This window comes from Gouania willdenowi, chromosome 18 (assembly GCF_900634775.1).
Source record: "Gouania willdenowi chromosome 18, fGouWil2.1, whole genome shotgun sequence".
In the NCBI taxonomy this organism is placed as follows: Eukaryota; Metazoa; Chordata; class Actinopteri; order Blenniiformes; family Gobiesocidae; genus Gouania; species Gouania willdenowi.
The window spans coordinates 22,245,456-22,264,029 of NC_041061.1; the positions used below are offsets into that span (position 1 = coordinate 22,245,456).

General features: G+C 38.5%; 1 protein-coding gene across 1 annotated transcript in view; it reads right to left on the reverse strand.

Annotated features, from left to right (window-relative positions):
• Positions 1-18,574, reverse strand: part of sorcs2 (sortilin-related VPS10 domain containing receptor 2) — a 462,702-nt gene that overhangs the window by 28,769 nt on the left and 415,359 nt on the right. The window contains exons 10-13 of the mRNA XM_028475153.1: positions 16,831-16,977; positions 8,048-8,150; positions 4,897-4,973; positions 3,820-3,911 (exon numbers count right to left, since the gene is read on the reverse strand). Of these exons, the coding sequence (XP_028330954.1) occupies positions 3,820-3,911; positions 4,897-4,973; positions 8,048-8,150; positions 16,831-16,977 (419 nt within the window). The remainder of the gene's footprint in view (positions 1-3,819; positions 3,912-4,896; positions 4,974-8,047; positions 8,151-16,830; positions 16,978-18,574) is intronic.

An 18,574-nucleotide genomic window follows, 5' to 3' on the forward strand; every position in this document is an offset into this window, starting at 1 on the left:
ATTTTTGCAGAAAATCACATTTTAGATGTAGTGTGGGCATGGCCAGACTTTTCCATCTCTTCCTCACTCGCATTCAGTTTTTACTTTCAGTTTTGTGTGTACAATGACATTTCCAGTGATTTCAACTCAATAAAAGATGCAGCTGTCCAAATATAATACGTCAAAATTTTATCAAAACATCTAAAAGCAAATGAGATGCTGGAAAAAAATAAAAAATAAAATAAAATAAAATGAGCTTCTGGATTTAATTAAATAAGTGCCGGTAAAAATCTGGGAGATGCCGGATCTTGCTCTGGAAATAAAAGGGCATTGGTTTTTGTAAGTTGGAGCATTTTGAGATATTTACGAATCGGATAAAGTACCGTTTATACACTGGAACAATTTAACACATCTTGAGTCAAACTCACGTATCTTTTGAAGCAGTCAGACATGTCAGTTTCTTTTCTGAAGGGCAAAAGAAATGGCTCTCTTTAACCACTGCCACCATAAACTACAGGCCCAACATAGAAGGTTTACACTTTAAAGCTTAGGCTGGAGGTACTAAAGTATAAAATACAGGACATCCAAGCTAAGGAACTCCTTGTGCCACACCAAAAACCAGCTGAACAACTTAGAAGGTATGGTAGTGGCGTGTTTACATATAATACAAGTACAAAAGATTATTTCTTTTATATTGTTGTGGAAAGAAAAACAACTTTTTCATTAGTTGGTAGCACGGAGTCTGCAATTAGAAGTGACGACTTATAATTGCGAACAGTTTAGAGATACAAATAGCCTTTTAGAAATGTTTAGATAAACTGTACAGATTGTTAAAGTCTTAGGATTTGCAGAACCCTTCACAAATGGTTCTGCTAATTCACGTTCTAAGGTTATTCTTAGAATGTAAGTAACTTTTTTTCTATCTCAGGAAAACTACAAACCAGAGAATGAGAAACACAGTAACCCCACCGTAACAGAGTGTAACTATTCCATTTGGTCCATATCAGTAATTCTGGTGCAGAACGCTCCGTGTGTATCTGTATTGAAGGGACACATCTGGCACACATCCTTGCTAAATGACTTAAAGGCACACTGTGTAACTTTTGGCCACTAGGGGCGCTAGACTTGTAACTTTCACATCAAGCGCCCCTAGTGGCCACAAGCGCCGCAGCACTGTCGCAAAAATCAATTGGGCGACCTGGCGTGTGCGGGGTGGTGTCCGGCGTCGTGCGAAAGGCGGGTTGGCGAAGGAGGCCGGCCCTCTGCGGCGTCTTTTTAGCCTCCTCAGAAGCAGTTTTAAACTTTTTGCTTGTCTCAGCCATGACCAGAAGTCGAACAGGCGGAAAAATACTTAATACTTAAAGCCTTAGCCCAATGAGTATATCCAAGCCTTTGGTCACATGACTGATTCTGATTCAAGTGATACGTTCTCCAGGCATTCTCCAGGTCATATGACCTAGCCAAAGACGGTCCATCTCTCCAAACTTACATGGGCAGTATCTCAAGAGGGAAGTATATATATATATATATATATATATATATATATATATATATACACATATATATGTGTGTATATTGGCCTGAGGAATCATTTAAAATAACTCATATGTGTCAACTCTTTGTGCCTTTAAGGACTTAAAGGTGTCTGGTGTCTACTATAGAGAGTTTAGGATAGCTTCAATATAATACAAACCCTTACAAATGTTAGAGACTAGTTGTAACATAGTTCTGACAACTTAATTGTGCACAGTCCAACTTTCTTGGGAAAGTTGCACTTTATAAACTCTAGAGGGCTAGCTTAATTAGAGCGGCCATCCAACAAAGACATATAGAAGATGAAAAAAATTGGTGGGCACAGTCTATTCTGTGATTAGGGGCTTTTGGCCTGAGAACAATGCTTTGTAGCTGTCACTGCTGAATTGTGTGACTCTCACATTACTCTCTCTAAAAGATTGGGGCCACGAACGCTTGAGTCAAAGAGACGTTTTTGGATGAGACACAATAGTGAGTTATCGCGAGCCAGGGAATTCAGATCATATTTTGGTCGTTTTGTGTAATAGTGCGGTATAAAATAAAACCAATTCAGCTTTTTAAGAAGTGGTTTGATTTATTGTGAATGCCTTTTGTCGCAACATTCCCAAGCTGGTTTTCCCCATCCTATGATAATTAAGTTTATTGATTTAGCCAAGACCATAGAGGAGACGCCAAAGAGCTCTTTGCCCTCTAAAAGGTCACCTTAATAAGTTCCATTATCCATTTAGAGCGCTTCCTTATCTGTGATTTCTCCTTATATATTTACTGTGGTTGATGAGATAAAATCTTGTAAGGCTTGAAATGATTTGTGGGGGAAGGGAGGTTTCTAAATGATTTTGAATGATTAATGGGAAACAACCAAATATCCTCTTTACCAGATATTGGCACTTATCTGGATCAGTGATCCAATGACACTTTAAAATGGGAAATTTCTATCCCCATGAATAACCAAACAGTAGGTCCAAATGTATGGGCATCCCCTATTTCTATCCCAAAAAAAATCACAATCAAACGCGCAATCCAGTTCTGATCCAGATTAAATTTGGTGCGGTAATTGCCAGAATCAACCTGGCAATAATAAGTCAAATTCCATAAAGATCGGTCAATTACAAACTAAGATGTGAATTTTTGAAATGTTGCCAATGCTGAGAGACAGGAATTTTCTGATTTTTCAAACTGACCCCAAATCAGTATACTGATCTCCAAAATGCATTTGAATCTTCCATGGCGTAAAGTACTTTTGACATAATCCTAATAACAGACAAACAAAAAAATGCCGAGGTAATAACGTTCAAATTGCATCCCTTGATAAAGTTGATGGATTTATACATCCATCCAAGGTGGTAGTTAAATAATTAGCAGCAGCAACACCATTCCAATCAAAATGTGTAACCTTGGACAAGGATGATGCCTTATTACCAAAGCTGCTACTGTTTCCACATGTTTTGGGCTTTTAACCTTCCTATTATCCTTGGGCTCAATTTGACCCCATTCATTGTTTATCATTCAAAAAACAACAGTTGACTTTTTATATTTTCCTAATTTGATGGGTACAATTGATCAAGCATGAAATCATAATGATGATATTTTTCAATGTGCTGAATGCGTATTGCATGTATTGGTGTTCCTCTGGGGTCAATTTGACCGTAGATCCCCTCACCAGCAGGTGCATAGTCGATACTTTCGAGTTGACACATGACATCAATCAATATGGTTCATTCTGCGAGTCATAAATGTACACCCCAAATCAGAAAATATTTGGATGAAAGATTTTCAACATACACTAACTCTAAAACTGAAAGATTGACCTGATGGTGGCACTGCAGGAAGTGTCACATCATCACCACAACCAATAGGGTTCATACTCTAGTTGTCATTAATGTTGTCAGTAAATTTGAGAAGATATGAATGAAAACAATTCAAGTTAGGCCTGATGGTGACGCTAGAGAACAGGTCATGGTTTAGTTATCAAGGGGTTATTCATGTATTCAACAAATAAAAAAGTGCCTTGACACAAAAACTTGGTCAACAATTTACTGAAAATCATTTTTTGGAGGCAAATATCCCTAAGGTCAGATGGACCCCAAGGGTTAAATATGTTAATATTATTTGAGGATAATAGGAGGGTCAATTTGTTTAATGTAATCATAATTTCTTTCTGACATTAAATGTATCACTCGTGTACCCCCAGGGGTCATTGGACCACAGTTTGAGAGAAGATCAATATCTTAAAAAAACCACAAAATCATTGATTGTAAAACTTTGTCTGACAGTCAAAGTGAAAAGTAAGACTAAAATAAATCTTACTTGAGTATCTTGAGAGGAATCGAGGTGTCCTTGATGGCAACAATGACCCCTCCATGGTCCAGATACAGGATGTGATGCTCCTCTTCAAAAACCTACCAGAAACAACAACAGCATTGTAAGGGTCGAACATATAAATGTTCAGATTCAGCTGAAGGATAATTGTATGGATGCTAAGGCCTTGTCAACACGTAGCTGGGTATTTTTTTTACAAACGTATATCCTCCCTCCTCCATTTAACAAAAAAAGTTACGTCCACACATCGTTTTTTAAAAAAATTCCTTCCACACAAAACTGCATAAATGTGCTATCCAAAAGTGAATGGATGTCACTCTCTGCTGTTGGCAGCTTTATGTATTATGGTACCAAGTGCACCATTACATCTTTGCAATGCACACCTGCCTAACAATGTTTGAGACCCGGTCCATGTCGGAGGCTTGTCTGGTGTGAGCCCGGCCCATCCATACAGCAGGCCACAGGAGAGGGTAGATGTTACAGATGGTACACGGCACTGCAGGGGCCCCAGGGACGCGACGAGCAGCACGGCCGGAAACCCACACAGCGGCACCCCCGAACCATACCAGCCCCACGGAGCACGGCGGCACACTGCACTCCCCAGGGGGCGACCTCCGCCACATGCCGGCCCCGAGCGGCCTGCCCTGCCGCAACAGGGGGCGATCGTGACAAGAGAACACCATCAATCACCCAAGCAGGGAAACCCCGCCAGCCACAGAGCGACAAGCAGACTTACCCAAGGACCCCCAACCGGACACCGCTACACCAATGCACCAGCACAGTCCCCGTGACGTTTGGAAACTTAAAAATCCGGTTATCTATGTCCACACTCAAATGCTGTTTTCCCAAATCTTCACTTTGGTTGGAGTTTTCCAAACGCCTTGTTTTTAATGACCTTATCCCGCATTTTTGTGTGGATGACAGACCAAACTGTAGAAAAATATATTTGTTTTAGCAGATACCCGGCTACGTGTGGACAAGGCCATAGTTGGACTTTACAGACTATCACCGAGCAGAAACAAAGAACAGTGAGGTGATTTTTAAACAACCAGCTGGGTTGTGTACCTGTCTCCATGTCCTTCCACAGTCTGAAGTGATGTACATCTCTTCTTTATACTCCACCAGCTTGGAGCCAAGGTTACCTGGAGGGTAGATAAAGAATGCAGACTCTTATCAGGTAGGATGTCTCCTGAGGAGGGCAACAATAAAAAAAAAAAGGTTTTAAAGGGAAAGATACAGAGGATATATTCTGGCAAAATCAGCCAGTAAACAACTAAACAGTTATGAAGACAAATCAGTCCATTTAACTTGCAATTCTGGCATCTCAAAGACGTGAAATATTATACAGTTCAATAACACTTGGTGAAAGCGAGAGACACTAAGGACAACAAACTGTAACTACAACAAAGAAACCCTCAATCAAGATCAAGAATAACAATAAATAAATCAATTAATAACAGGGAAAAACCTTCAAAGGAGGAGGCAGCAGAAAGTGGATAAAGGGCAAACAGACATTTTCTCATTTTAGATGAAAGTAAATCAAAACCATCTGATTTACTTCTCAAATACTTTAATGGCAAAAATATCATGAACAAATACCCACAGCAGAATGTTCAATAAATAAAATTGCTCACAGTTGAGTAAATTCCTCTGTGTCTTGAAGAGATCAGGCAGGAAGTGTGGTTTTGTGCTCCAGCACCCCGCTCACAATACGGGGGTCATCAAAGCTGTTCACACGCTAATGAAGGATTGTCTCTGGAGGACTGGTGGCTTTTTATTTCAGACGCTTACACAGTTTGCATTTAATCAACTGCAGCTTTATTGTGGTATGGTACCAAAAGAGGAGATGCCTGTTGTTATAAATGTTTACCTTGATCCACATTTGTGTTATAGGCCTACTAGTATACTCCCAAATAGTGGTAAGCCAGTTGATGGAGGAACTAGGGTTGCAAAATATCAGGAATTTTCCAAGTTGGAAACTTTCCATATGAATTAATAGGACATTTACCAAACTAAAGGTTGGCCCTATACAAAGATGTTAACTAAAGTTGGGAGAATATACTGTATCTTAGCACCATCTTGGCATAAACAACTGGATTTCATGCAAGTATACTTGAGAAAATGAAAAGACCATTGCTTGAAAGGGTTTTAAATTTGTTGTTTTTTAAGGGGAGTTGTATAATTTTATTTAATTTTAAAATAAGGGGACAGGCAGATGAGTAATATTTCACTAAATGACAACATGTTTTTTTTTTTGTGAAGAAATTGATTGTTCAATCAAATAATTTAACAAACACTGCACTGTTTGTGCTTGTGGTTGAAGAGCAGTTATTGGTCACAGTGCCACTGAGATTTTCAGTTTTAAAGGTATTGAGCTGAAATCCCATTTTTTGAAGATAATATCACTTTCTGCTAGACTTAGAACACAAACATGAAGTACTAGTACAAGACAATCTGTTGAAATTTGTTTTTTTTATTGTATTATTTTATTGCATCATTTTATTTTACAAACTAGTTCAGTGCCCGTCGGAATTATGTATTCATATAGTGGGAGCTTAAGTAGAGTTGTCAATTATGGCCAAATGAGTATGTGTTTGAAGGTTGGATGTACAAAAAGGTGTACATACACTGTACTCTGTAGTGTTATTAAGGGGTTTATTGCGGGTGCAAAGTAAAATAGCGTGTGCAATTTATCTGGTTTAATTCTATGGGACATGTGCATGATAAATTGATAAACGTTTGCACCAATGCGGCGGTTTAGGTAGAATCTGATAAAAGACATACATTCTTACAAATAAAACTATTTATTTAGCATTTTACATTTCTTAGTGAAGGGGTGATTATCATCCAAGGTTAGTAATTAATATACAAAAAAAAGTAATTAATACACAAATAGATGTAAGTTAGCGAGCAGACTGAGAATAACTTCATCTATAAATCATGTATGTGGCTCACACTTCCAGAGGAAACATGGTGTGTGCATGTGTCTGTGTGTGTGTGTGTGTATGTGTGTGTGTCTGTTTGTGTGTGATATTATGGTTAGTGCTGTTTATTGTAGGCGTTAAGGTGCTGTTAAAACATTTTCTCTTCGTGGTTGTGGTACCGTGTATAAAAAACAGGCAGCACTCACACACACGCACATCAGCCGCGCGCATACACCCACGTGTGTGTGTGTATGTCTCGCTACCTGTCCATCTCTCCTCCGTGGGCTCACTCTTACACAAGCAACCGCATCAGCCGCACGCAGGCACGCACTCAGTGACTCACATCAGGTTGAAATGCATGTGTTTCATTCCCAATGTGTGAGACTTGAGAGCTTTGCTAGTATATCAGTGTGAGTGCGGTTGCCCCTCCACTCTCTCCGGTCTAACCCTCTGTCTGGTGTAACCCGCGTTGATTCCGCAGTGATATAAAAAAAAGAAGAAGAAAAGAAACGTTTTGAAACACTAAATAAGTCCAAAATAATGGATGAACAAACTAGTGCTATGCGCACGCTGGTATTCGCTCCGCAAACACACACGCACACACACACGCAGATGGTCCTGTAATTAATAGATATAGATGGTGCGCTGAGCGCTCCCTCACAATGAGGTCAAAAGCTGAATAGGTTTCATTCCTGTAAACTGTCCAGGCTAATCTGCGTTTAAAATAAAATGAAAATAAACGTTTTGCAAAACCAAATAAGTCCAAAATAACGGATGCACACAATCGGCGTATGTGGAAGCTGCTAAAAAAGTTTCAGGTCGAACAGACACCACGTCAGGGAGAAATTTGCTCCACATGCGCACACACACACAGAACTTCCTTGATTTATTAGAGAAATGTTTTTGTTGTGAATTTCAAACTGTTGAATGTTGTTGTGTTTTTATTGTTGTTTTGTGTTTTCTTTTGCACCTTTTAATCATGCAAAGCGTATTGAATTGCCTTGTATACGAAATGCACTTTTCAATTTTTTTTTTAATTGCCTTGCCTTTTGAATATTCCCAAATGCTTAAGTTCCTGTGGAAATTTACTGGAAGTTTTCCATCCCTTTGCAACCGTTGGAGAAACTGCCCAAATTACACAATAACAAAGTATACTGAGTAGGCTTTAAGTATGCGATGGCATTGTTTCTGGACTAGATTAATTCAATTAAGAAGTCAAATAACAATAACAAATCTTAAACTATCTCGGTATAGCTATAGGGTGAAGGTAGCCACATAAAAATTGCACCTACCTGCACCCATGATGAGACCTGGAGCAGAGTCTTTAGTGTGAACAGTCCCAGACACGTAGGGGTTGTCTGCCCATCGCAGGTGGAGATGAAGGTGACACTCAGGCTACAAGAAAGATTCATTTAATTAGTGTTACTTCATCTTTAACTCTACAACAGAGTTCATAAAGAGAACGTGACTGGGACTATGTAGGTCAGCCATGTTTAACAACCATGCAGTGCTAGACAATCTAATGTTAATGAGCAGTTAATGAAATGTAATGTTATTAGAGATATTTGATGGAAACTAATTCAAGTCACAGGGGCAAAGAGGAAAATACAAGAGGCATAGCATTACTAGCTTGTTACTTTACACAGACCGGAATAAACTGCATTCAAACTAACTTCCTCTCATATGAATATGAATGGTAATAAATTAACAAAACAGATCTTTAAAGAGCAAACACTTTATGTCTTGACTCATTTATCAATGTCTGCCTGCAGGTCATTGTTGTTGATGTTGTAGTTCGATATTTTATCTGGCCCATTCGTGCCAATAGGATGCCTTAAGATGTTTTTCTGTTTTTCTCTCCAAACACCAGTGAATACACTCTCCCCACAGCAACAGTCAGCAACTGTATGAGCCATTAGTGTAAATCCATTTTTGTAGCGGTGTTATTTTTCTGAGTTTGCTTTTCCGACGAGATGTTAATTGAGACAAATTGTCAGCTTTATTTGGTATTTTACGAATCCTTGTGAATAATACGAAAAGTACAAAGTACCTGTTTTGCCAGATGAATAATCCTAATCTGTGTCCCTCGGCAAGGCACTAAATTCCATTTCTAATCTGCATGGACAGCCTGCATGGTGTGTAAGTGGTGAAAAATATTTTACTCTGACATTATTCAAAAGGTGATAAAGTGTTGTATGTTATAGAAGGTGAAGCATTGGGGTTTTACCATTTAGCAAAGATAATGTTGGATATTTATCAATAATACAATAAGCATACACATTGTACAGTTGTGTGGCAAAAGGAGCCCATGATAAATGATGTTGTCTGGTTTCATTAGTTTTAACCTTATTACACTGGGGATGTCAACAGAAGAAACAAATGGTATGGTAATGTATTTAGGGGATTAAACAGAAGGTTTTAGATACTAGCCTGCTCAAACACACCTGGTTGTAGAGAACAGCGAGTTTGAAGGGTTCCTGCAGAGCTCGGTGTCATAGCTCATGGGGTATTAGTGAGCACATCTGCCTCAAAGCTGAAATCAACATACTACACTCTGGTTGTTTCTCAATTTTATGTATGCGTACTCCGTACTTGAGAACTCCTGGGTACAAAGTCGTGGGAGCAAACTTGGAGAACGGACTCGCGGAGCGCGCTTTAGGACAAAGCAAATTTCCTGACATTGTTGTGAGCAACAGTGTGGAGTATGTGCGCTCCACTGTCAACATCAAAGAAAATAATGTGTATGATTGAGTAGATGTCATTGTTGTAAGTAGTAATGATTTTGTAAAGCAATAAAACATTTGGTAATAAATTAAAAAAATCAATTAAAAAGATCTTATGAACATTTTGTGTATAACGACAATGATAAAATATTTATTTGATATCAAAAAATTCTTACTTAATAATTAGATTTTTTAGGTATTGAATTCATAATAATTGTTAAAATAATAATAATAATAATAATAATAATAATAATAATAATAATAATAATAATAATAATAATAATAATAAGCTAAAAACTAATACATAAATAATTCAGGATAGATTTTGGAAATACTTTAGGCTCACAAACAACAAGAACAATAATAATAATAATAATAATAATAATAATAATAATAATAATAATAATAATAATAATGATAAAAAATATAAAAGTAATTGTCCTTTTGGAATAAGGTTTTTTAATTCTCAATAGTTACATGTGTTATGTAATACATTTTTAAAGAAAAACAAAATTCTGTCCTGAAAATATTTTCTTTAGGACAAAACAGAATCTGCACCACTTTAAGTATAAAATTAAACTCCTAATGTAATGCAATATTATTATTATTATCATCAACATTATCATTATTATTATCATTATTATTATTGTTATTATTATGATTATGTTCAATAGGCTTTTTTTGTAACTTACACACGTGCGGCTTATCCTCCTCCGTCGTCATCATCTTTGAAATCATGCACTTGTTCGAAGTGCATGCTGGGAAATATAGCTGATGCATGCTCGGTAAAACGGGCGGGGCAAGTTCTCATCTGGGGATTTACAGTGGACTTTCTGAGAAGCGGACTTTGAATTGGAACAGGACTTGGCCCGCGCGTAATGACATTTTTTTTCAGTAACGGGGTAATCTAACTATTTACTTTTTACGCCGTTACAAAGCCGTTAACATTACTTGAACGTTAAATGCGGTGCGTTACATGCATTGATTGAATAAACTGTTATCTGAAAGCACCCCTGGCTTCATACGCAGCTATCGTGAGGAGGTGGGTTAAAAACAAGGTGAGCGATTTTGATTGGCTAAGGCGGCGTCATGTGTCATGGTAGCCAATCAGAGCCAGTGTTTTTACACATGTGCCAGCACACGCACCACACACACAACCACTACAGATTTGATGAAGCAGCAAAGATGGCGAGCGATAAAAAGTTGTCATTTTTAAGGTGACGATACAAACACTACGTTAAATTAATTGTGGTCAAAGGCAAGAACGTGTATGTGAAGTGTTCATTATATCCAGGAGTGAAGACTTTGTCCACATCTGTTGTAAGCAACTCAAATTTAATGAAGTGCCTCACAACGACACACGCATCTAAAAAAATCTGAATTCTTTGACATAGAGCAACTTTTTTTTAACAGTAACACAAATAGTTAACTAATTACTTTTTAAAGTAACGTTTCCAACACTGAAGAGCACACAAGTCCGCACAAGTACACAGATTGAGAAACAGCCTCCGTGTAGAGTTGGCATGTTGTAGTCGTGCTTGCTTGGGTTATCTCCGGGTATTACCATTTCCTCCCACCATCCCAAAAAACCTGATTGGTTGATTGAAGTCTATAGATTGTCCATAGGAGTGAGTGGTTGTCCGTTTGTGTGTATGTTAGCCCAGCGATGGACTGGCGCCCTGTCTAGGGTGTACCCTGACACCAGCAGACCCTTCAGGGTCGCCAATAGATGAAGTTGGGGCAGGATGACGGATGCCTGCCTGTCTACAATGTATGTACGCTTCTTTCCCCCGAGGGCTCTGGGATAAACTCTCGTATGATAAATGAATGGTACAAAGTTCTCTCATAGATGGTTTTGAGAAAATAACCAAAATGTACCTCTTGTCAGGGTGAAATCTGAACTTTAGAGTCAGGAAAAGCAAAAGTATCAACAGTTACAAAGCAAACCAAATCAAACATATAATTTAAGAAATGAGAGAAAACTCAAAGTAAGATTGGCTGAACATAAATACGCCATTAAAACAGGAAACCCACAATATCCTATGGCTGTATATTGAAAAGAGGCGAATCATGGTAGCAGCTGCAACTCTCTGAAAATATCAGGCATTGAGCAAATACAAAACTCAATCAGAGGAGGAGATGGATTAAAATCGTTCCCCCAACGACAGTCTTTCCGGATACATTTATTTTCTGTTTTTTGCGTATGTGTCAGTATAATTATTATTATCAGTGTTGTTTTCACTGATTATTATCATCGTTTCTTTTAATTTTCCTTTTATATGCCGCTCTTTGCCTTTCTAATTACCCCTCGGGGATAAATAAAGTTTTTTCTGATTCTGATATACAATAAGCGACACTTTTTCCAGGTCTAAATGGAGAACTGGACTTCTCTCCTTTTTTGTAGCTTTCCTTTTGCAGCTTTTCTGGGCCCTAATTATACAAAAAATGCACAAAAAGACAACAGAAATATACAAAAATACACGACTCCAAAAAATATACAATACAGAAAATTACACAAAACGAAAAAAAAATATAAAAATAAAACAACAAACACATTTATCATGCTCATGTCCCATAGAATTAAACCAGGGAAATCGCACGCACTATTTTGATTTGCACCCGCAAATATACTTTTTATGTATGTACGCCTCTTTGTACATCCAACCTTCAAACACATACTCATTTGGCCATAATTGACAACTGTACTGAAGCCCCCACTATATAAATACATACTTCCAACGGACACTATACTAGTAAATAAATGCTCAGAAAATCTCTGTGTATTAATCCCGTATAATGTTATTTTTCATGTTCTAAACATCATTGAATGGACTGCTCTACAGTTTCTAATTGTGTAACCTTTTACTTGGTCATGTGACCTGTTGAAAATCTTTAAAAGAAGCAGCTTGGCAGCCATTTTGTTACTGCCCTGATAAGGCCTGTTGGGCTGAAACATGTTGGCATGTTTTTTATGATTATACAGTAGTCCCTCGTTTATTGTGGGGGTTACGTTCTAAAAATAACCCGCAATAAGTAGTCAGCTTTATTTTTTACAATTATTATACATGTTCTAAGGCTGTAAAATCCCTCACCACAAACTTTATACACTTTTCTCAGACAGGAATTAACATGTCTCTCTTGTTTAAACACTCTCAAAGTTCAAACCTTCATAGATTTTAAAACATAAACCTAAACATACAGCACTTCACAGTCACACTGCTAGTGATCCGACATTGATGCCGAAAGCATTCAGAGTCTTTGATGATGCCACATCAACACGGACACCGTTCTGTTCACCCATTCAACCATTGAGTAGAAGCTGTGTGTGACCACCTGGAGCTGTATGACACGGCCTTTATAATCAGGACCGGACTAGGAAGGATTTGGCGTGGAGGAGAATCAGCGAGGAGGTGGTAGTAGCAGGTAAAAGTTCTCTCTGTAGCACTGAGCTAGGATAGCATTAGCCGCTAATCACACCAGCTTTTTTCACTGGTGGTTTATGTTTATGAGAGGAGAAAAAGGAGCGCAGCTCCTCGCTTCAGCAGGCAGTGAAACTCACCGAGTTGGATGTGTCGCTGGTGGGTGAACGCAGCATTAGCCGATCAGGAAGCAGACGTAAAAATGCATGCAAAATCACACTAAAAAAAATCCGCAAAACACCAAGGCCGCGAAAGGTGAACCACGTCATAGCGAGGGATTACTGTATAGCCCTAATGGAACTAAGGCTTTTTATAACAACAGTTCCTCTGAGTGCCTCAGATCTTTTCAAAAGGTTAAGTTGGAGCTCCAAACTGAAGAGCACCAGAGAGAACATTTTTTCAAGCAACTTTCAGCTACAAGAAACCCATGCAGCACTCTATGCAACAGTTTTTGACTGATATTGGTAACAGTGGCTAAGATTAGGTTAAAAAACCCAGGACTATACATTATCGACTGACTTGTACTGTACATTCTTCCTGGAGGACTTTTTGATAAACCTTTCCAATGCATGGAGAGGCGATTGCTTACTATCAATGGCCCTTGAAATGGTTGCACCTTACAGTGTTTCTTATTCACTGACACATCAGGTAACCCAGGCTTTGTCAGTCTTGCTGACTTGTGATACCACTAAGGTGATTTGTTTGACATCTGTATCTTTGTGACTGATGGATGTGACACCCTAGATCCAGAAGCGTTGACGCCTTTTTGCGAGGTAATTCTGATGAGGTATGGAAGAGACTGAAGGGAAGATGAGGTCAATATCAATATCAAAGCAAGCAGTCAGGTGTGCACACCTCAGTAGACTGTAAACAGGTCTCAAGTGGATATTCGCGTCTAATTTCAAATCCGTCAGCCAACTCGAGCGATGGCTTAAATAAAAGACCAAACTTGCCTCCCCTTGTCTCTCCACGATGCGTGATCTATGGAAATCAGACTTCCAGTGTCTCATCACTCTTTACTATGTAGCCTCTCAAACGGCAACATTGACAAGATGAATGGCACTGCTGTGTGGGTGTCTCATACACATTCTTCAAAGCAGAACACTCATCCCTTCTTCTCTTATTTTTTGTTTACACTCTGAACAACCTGGTCGACAGGTCTGTGACTGATCGCTGTTTATGAGGAATTGTAATAGCGTCGATGTGAGGACATTACATTTACAAAGTCATAAAAAGTTTAAGAGGTTTATAAAGAATAATGTACAGAAAAGCCGAAACAACTTGCATGGGTAAAACAAGCTGCAACCATCAATGTCGTTAAACATTGTACTATACCCAGTAAAGTACAATGTTTAACGACAGAGGGGTTAAGTCTGGACCTTGAGAGCCGCTACCCTGCATAGTTTGGATGCCTCTCTGCTCAAACACATCTACATACTGTATAATGACTGTCTTCATGCAGCTCTACAGAGCCTGGTGTGTTGGACTAGGGTAGAACCTCAATAGGGGTTGTCCATGGCTAGATTTGGGCACCAAAGTTGTCAACTATGAAAACTTAAGCGGTGCTTATCTGTCCCGATGTTAGCATCAGATCTTCACGATTTGGAAGTTGTGGGGTGTGGCCTCCATTGTCCAGCAGATCCCACGTAATTTTGATTCTAATGAAATCTTGAGCTACAGATTTGAAGATGCTCTGACCCAGTCTTCTAGCCATCACTCTGTCCCTGTCAAAGCAACTGTCTTTTCACATTTTGAGCCAGTTTTGCTGCTTGTAACTTATTCACTATAGATGGTTTTCACATGCCGTCATAGCCGATTTGCATAACAATTGCCATCCAGAATTGGCCAAGTTCGAGGAAGACCCCAAACTGACGTGGAGCGTCAAGCTTGTGTGGTTCAGTTGTTACCAGAGTCGACACCAGGCAGTATTAAATGGGGGGGGGGGCATTAAGAAAACTGCGGGGGGCACAAAAACACTCTGTTCTGAGTAGTACACAAACCAACCCAATGCCTGAAATGAGCATTTAATGATTATATAAACACAGCCACAAAAAAAAGGTTAGTTCACTAACATACCTCTGATGAGGTGGACACTACAGACATGGGCATCAGTAGACTCTGCTCCTCTCGACCGCAGACGTAGGTTTAAAATCTTTTTTACGGTGTTATTCTGTGAGCTTTTTACATTTCTCACCTTTGTGAACAACAATCTTCGGTACTCTATAAAATGTCTTTACCTTTTCTTGGTTAGAACGATTGGAGCAGCCATAAACTACGCAAAGCATGGGCATTTTGATGATTTCAGATGGCAGATTCTCAAGCTACTTCACTTCTTGCCCTCCGGGGAGGGGGGCGGCACAGCCCGCCAATGACCCCCCATGATGCCAACACTTGTTATGTTTTGTTTTTTAGCAAAATGCCCACCCTTTGTGCTGTTGTTGGTTGCAGACATAATTCTATTCGACACAAAGGGGTTTATAAACTACCAGCATTTATAAAAAACCAAGGAAAAAAAACAATAGAATTGTCAGAGCACCGACGACGTCTATGGCTGTCAAATGTAAACAGAGCGGGCTTGGACGAAGAAAAAACTAAATATACACAGATTTGCAGTGACCATTTTATCAGTGGTAAGTACTTTCATCAGTAAACTTGACATTTGCAAAACACTAAGCCTTTGTTCCAATTATCATTTCCAAGGAAACCTGCTGTATGATGAATGCTCGCCAGACTGGGCTCCAACTCAAACCCTTGACCATGACAAAGTAAAGGAAAGCTCAAAGTCACTTGATCGAAGTTATAGACATGTCGAGAGAGAGAATAAAAGACGAAAACTTGCTGCAGAGGAGTCAAAAACACGACAACCTTCAACATCCCACAGTGTGGTGCGATTGGGCTGTCATACTTATTTTTTTACTTGATCATTACATTGAAAATAAAAGTTATTAAAATTGTGGCTTTTCTTGTTTTTATTTATTATTATTATTATTTATGTTTTTGCAATTGTGGGGTGAGGAGGCAGAACCATGAAAATGTCATGTAAATGATCTCGTAATATAACTGGTTACTGTAACAAATATTTTCATTGCTTTTTTATGTTTGCAGCCAGTGATATAGTGTGGGAAACAGTAATAAATAAAGAAGAAGAGAAAAGAGAAATTGCAAGTGTGTGTTGTGCATTAAGAAATCTTTCAGACTCTATTGTACCTTTTGATTAGGCTAGAAAATTTGCTTTCTATACATTTTTATTTTCCTGTTTTGCAAGTTGTTGAACAAGGAATAAAAAAACTGTACACAAAATAATTTGTGAAGTTATTTGAGCTGTTCTGCATAAGGAGACATGCATATATTTATCGTAGGTATCCTATTCCTTAACGTGGGCCATTAAAGGTGTTAGCTACTTCCTCCGTCAGTAGAAGTAAGGGACATACAGTACATTTGCAAGAAAAAGTATGAGAACCCTTTTAGACGAGACTAAAAAATGTGTTCGATCTTCATCTAAGTCACAACAATAGACAAATACAGTCTGTTTAAATTAATGCAGCAACACAAATGATATGTTTTCATGTTTTCACTGAGCTTAACATGTAAACATTCACAGCGTAGAAGGAAAAATGTATGTAAACCTTTGGATTTAAAAACTAGTTGACCCTCCTTTGGCAGCAATAACCTCAACCAAACATTTTATTACATATGCAGATCAGACCAGCAAAATGGTTGGTATACATTTTGGACCATTGTTCTTTACAAAAGTAAAAAGGAATGGTCAGTACAGCAATATTCATGGGACGTCTGGCGTGAGTCGCTCTCTTGAGGTCATGCCACAGCATCTCACTGGGATCAGGTCAGAATTGGATCACTCTAGAACTCATCACTGCTTTTTTAACTCTAGCATTTGGACATACCAAGAAAATAAAAACCTGATCTACTTACTGCTTTGCAAGTGATTGGCTTCCCATTCATGTCAGTTGTAGGTGGGGTTAAGGGTTCCCAGTCACGCCCCTTGTTGTAGGTGATCAGAGTTGTGACTTTTCCATCAATCTTCTGATTGGCGAGAAAGACACCTTTAACACCACGCACCTGAGAAACATATGAAGGAGTGTTTTTTCATGTGGTGTGGTCAAGACGAACAAACCATTACTAACTGACTTCTATTTACACTTATGAGCTATGAGTCTACTACAGTTGGGAATGTATATTTAACGTTATACAAGCCAATACCACACTTTAAAAAAAACATATCTGTTGACGTATAACAAAGTCATAATTACTCTATTGTAGACCCTGTAATCAATGTTCCTGTGGTACACAAGTCTACCCTGAGGGGGTCAACAGGAAACAACATCAACTAAGACCAACAATCATTCATTGATAAAAGGCGCTCTAGGTATTAGTCCAAGACACAATGAACAATTGTGTCCAAACCATCCAAAAACAAAGTGACTGGCAGAGTGAATAAATGCTCCCAAATGCCAATTGGTAAAACAATAGGAATATCTATTGGCACTAAGGGGCTACAATCATATCCACAAATCTATGTGAGTATTACCTGTGGCATGGTGTCAAAACTGGGTATCCTAACATCTACATGTTGTTTTTTCATTGTGACATTTGCTTTACCAACAACAACCATGATACAGCTACTACCAAACAACTGCATCTTACATAAAACTAACTAAAATACCTGATGCGTAACTTACAATGGGAAGATGTTTTGAAAAAAGGGGGACTATTGTGTTAGTCATGCCTTAATCTGCACGCAACCTCTACTAATTGGCCTATCCATTACATACCATTACAGATATTAACATTTGAATCATTCCACAGGCCAGATAAATGTTACATCAACACTGAAAGGGGGTGACTGTCGTGATCCATGTACGAGTCTGCTTGAATTGTTTTTAGATTTCTTGGAAACTTCTTGTCGTTTCTCTCTGGCAGAGAAACAGAGTTCTACAGTAAAAGACCTTCCCTCTCTCGTCCGCTGTTTATGTCTTCTTCTCTACCACTTCTGGTGGTTTTACACTCCTTGGGTCTTTATTTATCTTCCCGTCACACACAACACTTAACATACTTTTGCATGTTTTTGCAAACTTGTAGAGAAATAAAGAAAGCCAAGTTCTTGGATTAGGCTGCCCCATTAGTACACTTCAGAGTTAGATAGTACTCAAGCAAGACATCTTACCATTAAAGAAAATAGGAAAAATTACATTTTTAATACTGGTTCAGTGAGTGATAAACTGATGGTTTAGATATTCCCACAAATGTATCTCAAGGAAACTCTCCTTTTTTAAACTCAATGGTAGTGAAGTTTCCATCTGTACAAAATATTGATATTATTGTACTTTTACAAGTAGGGATAAAAATGCATTATCAAATGGACTAAAGCACATAAAGAAACTCTGTCCGCTCGGATGGAAGACTGGTCACTGTTGTACTTATTCTGTTCTTTTTAATGGGGTAACAGATTAGGGAAACTATAATAACCAAAGCAAAAAGCTAAAAACTTGGGCTCAAGAACAGCAAAATGTAGTTCATGTAACTCACATACAAACGATTAAGAACATAGATTCATAGTCGTTGGAGTGGGACTTCATTGGCACTGAAAGAAGCAGCTCTGGATTTTTTGTTTTCAATCATTAAACATTTACAACATACTGTAAATGACTACCCAGAT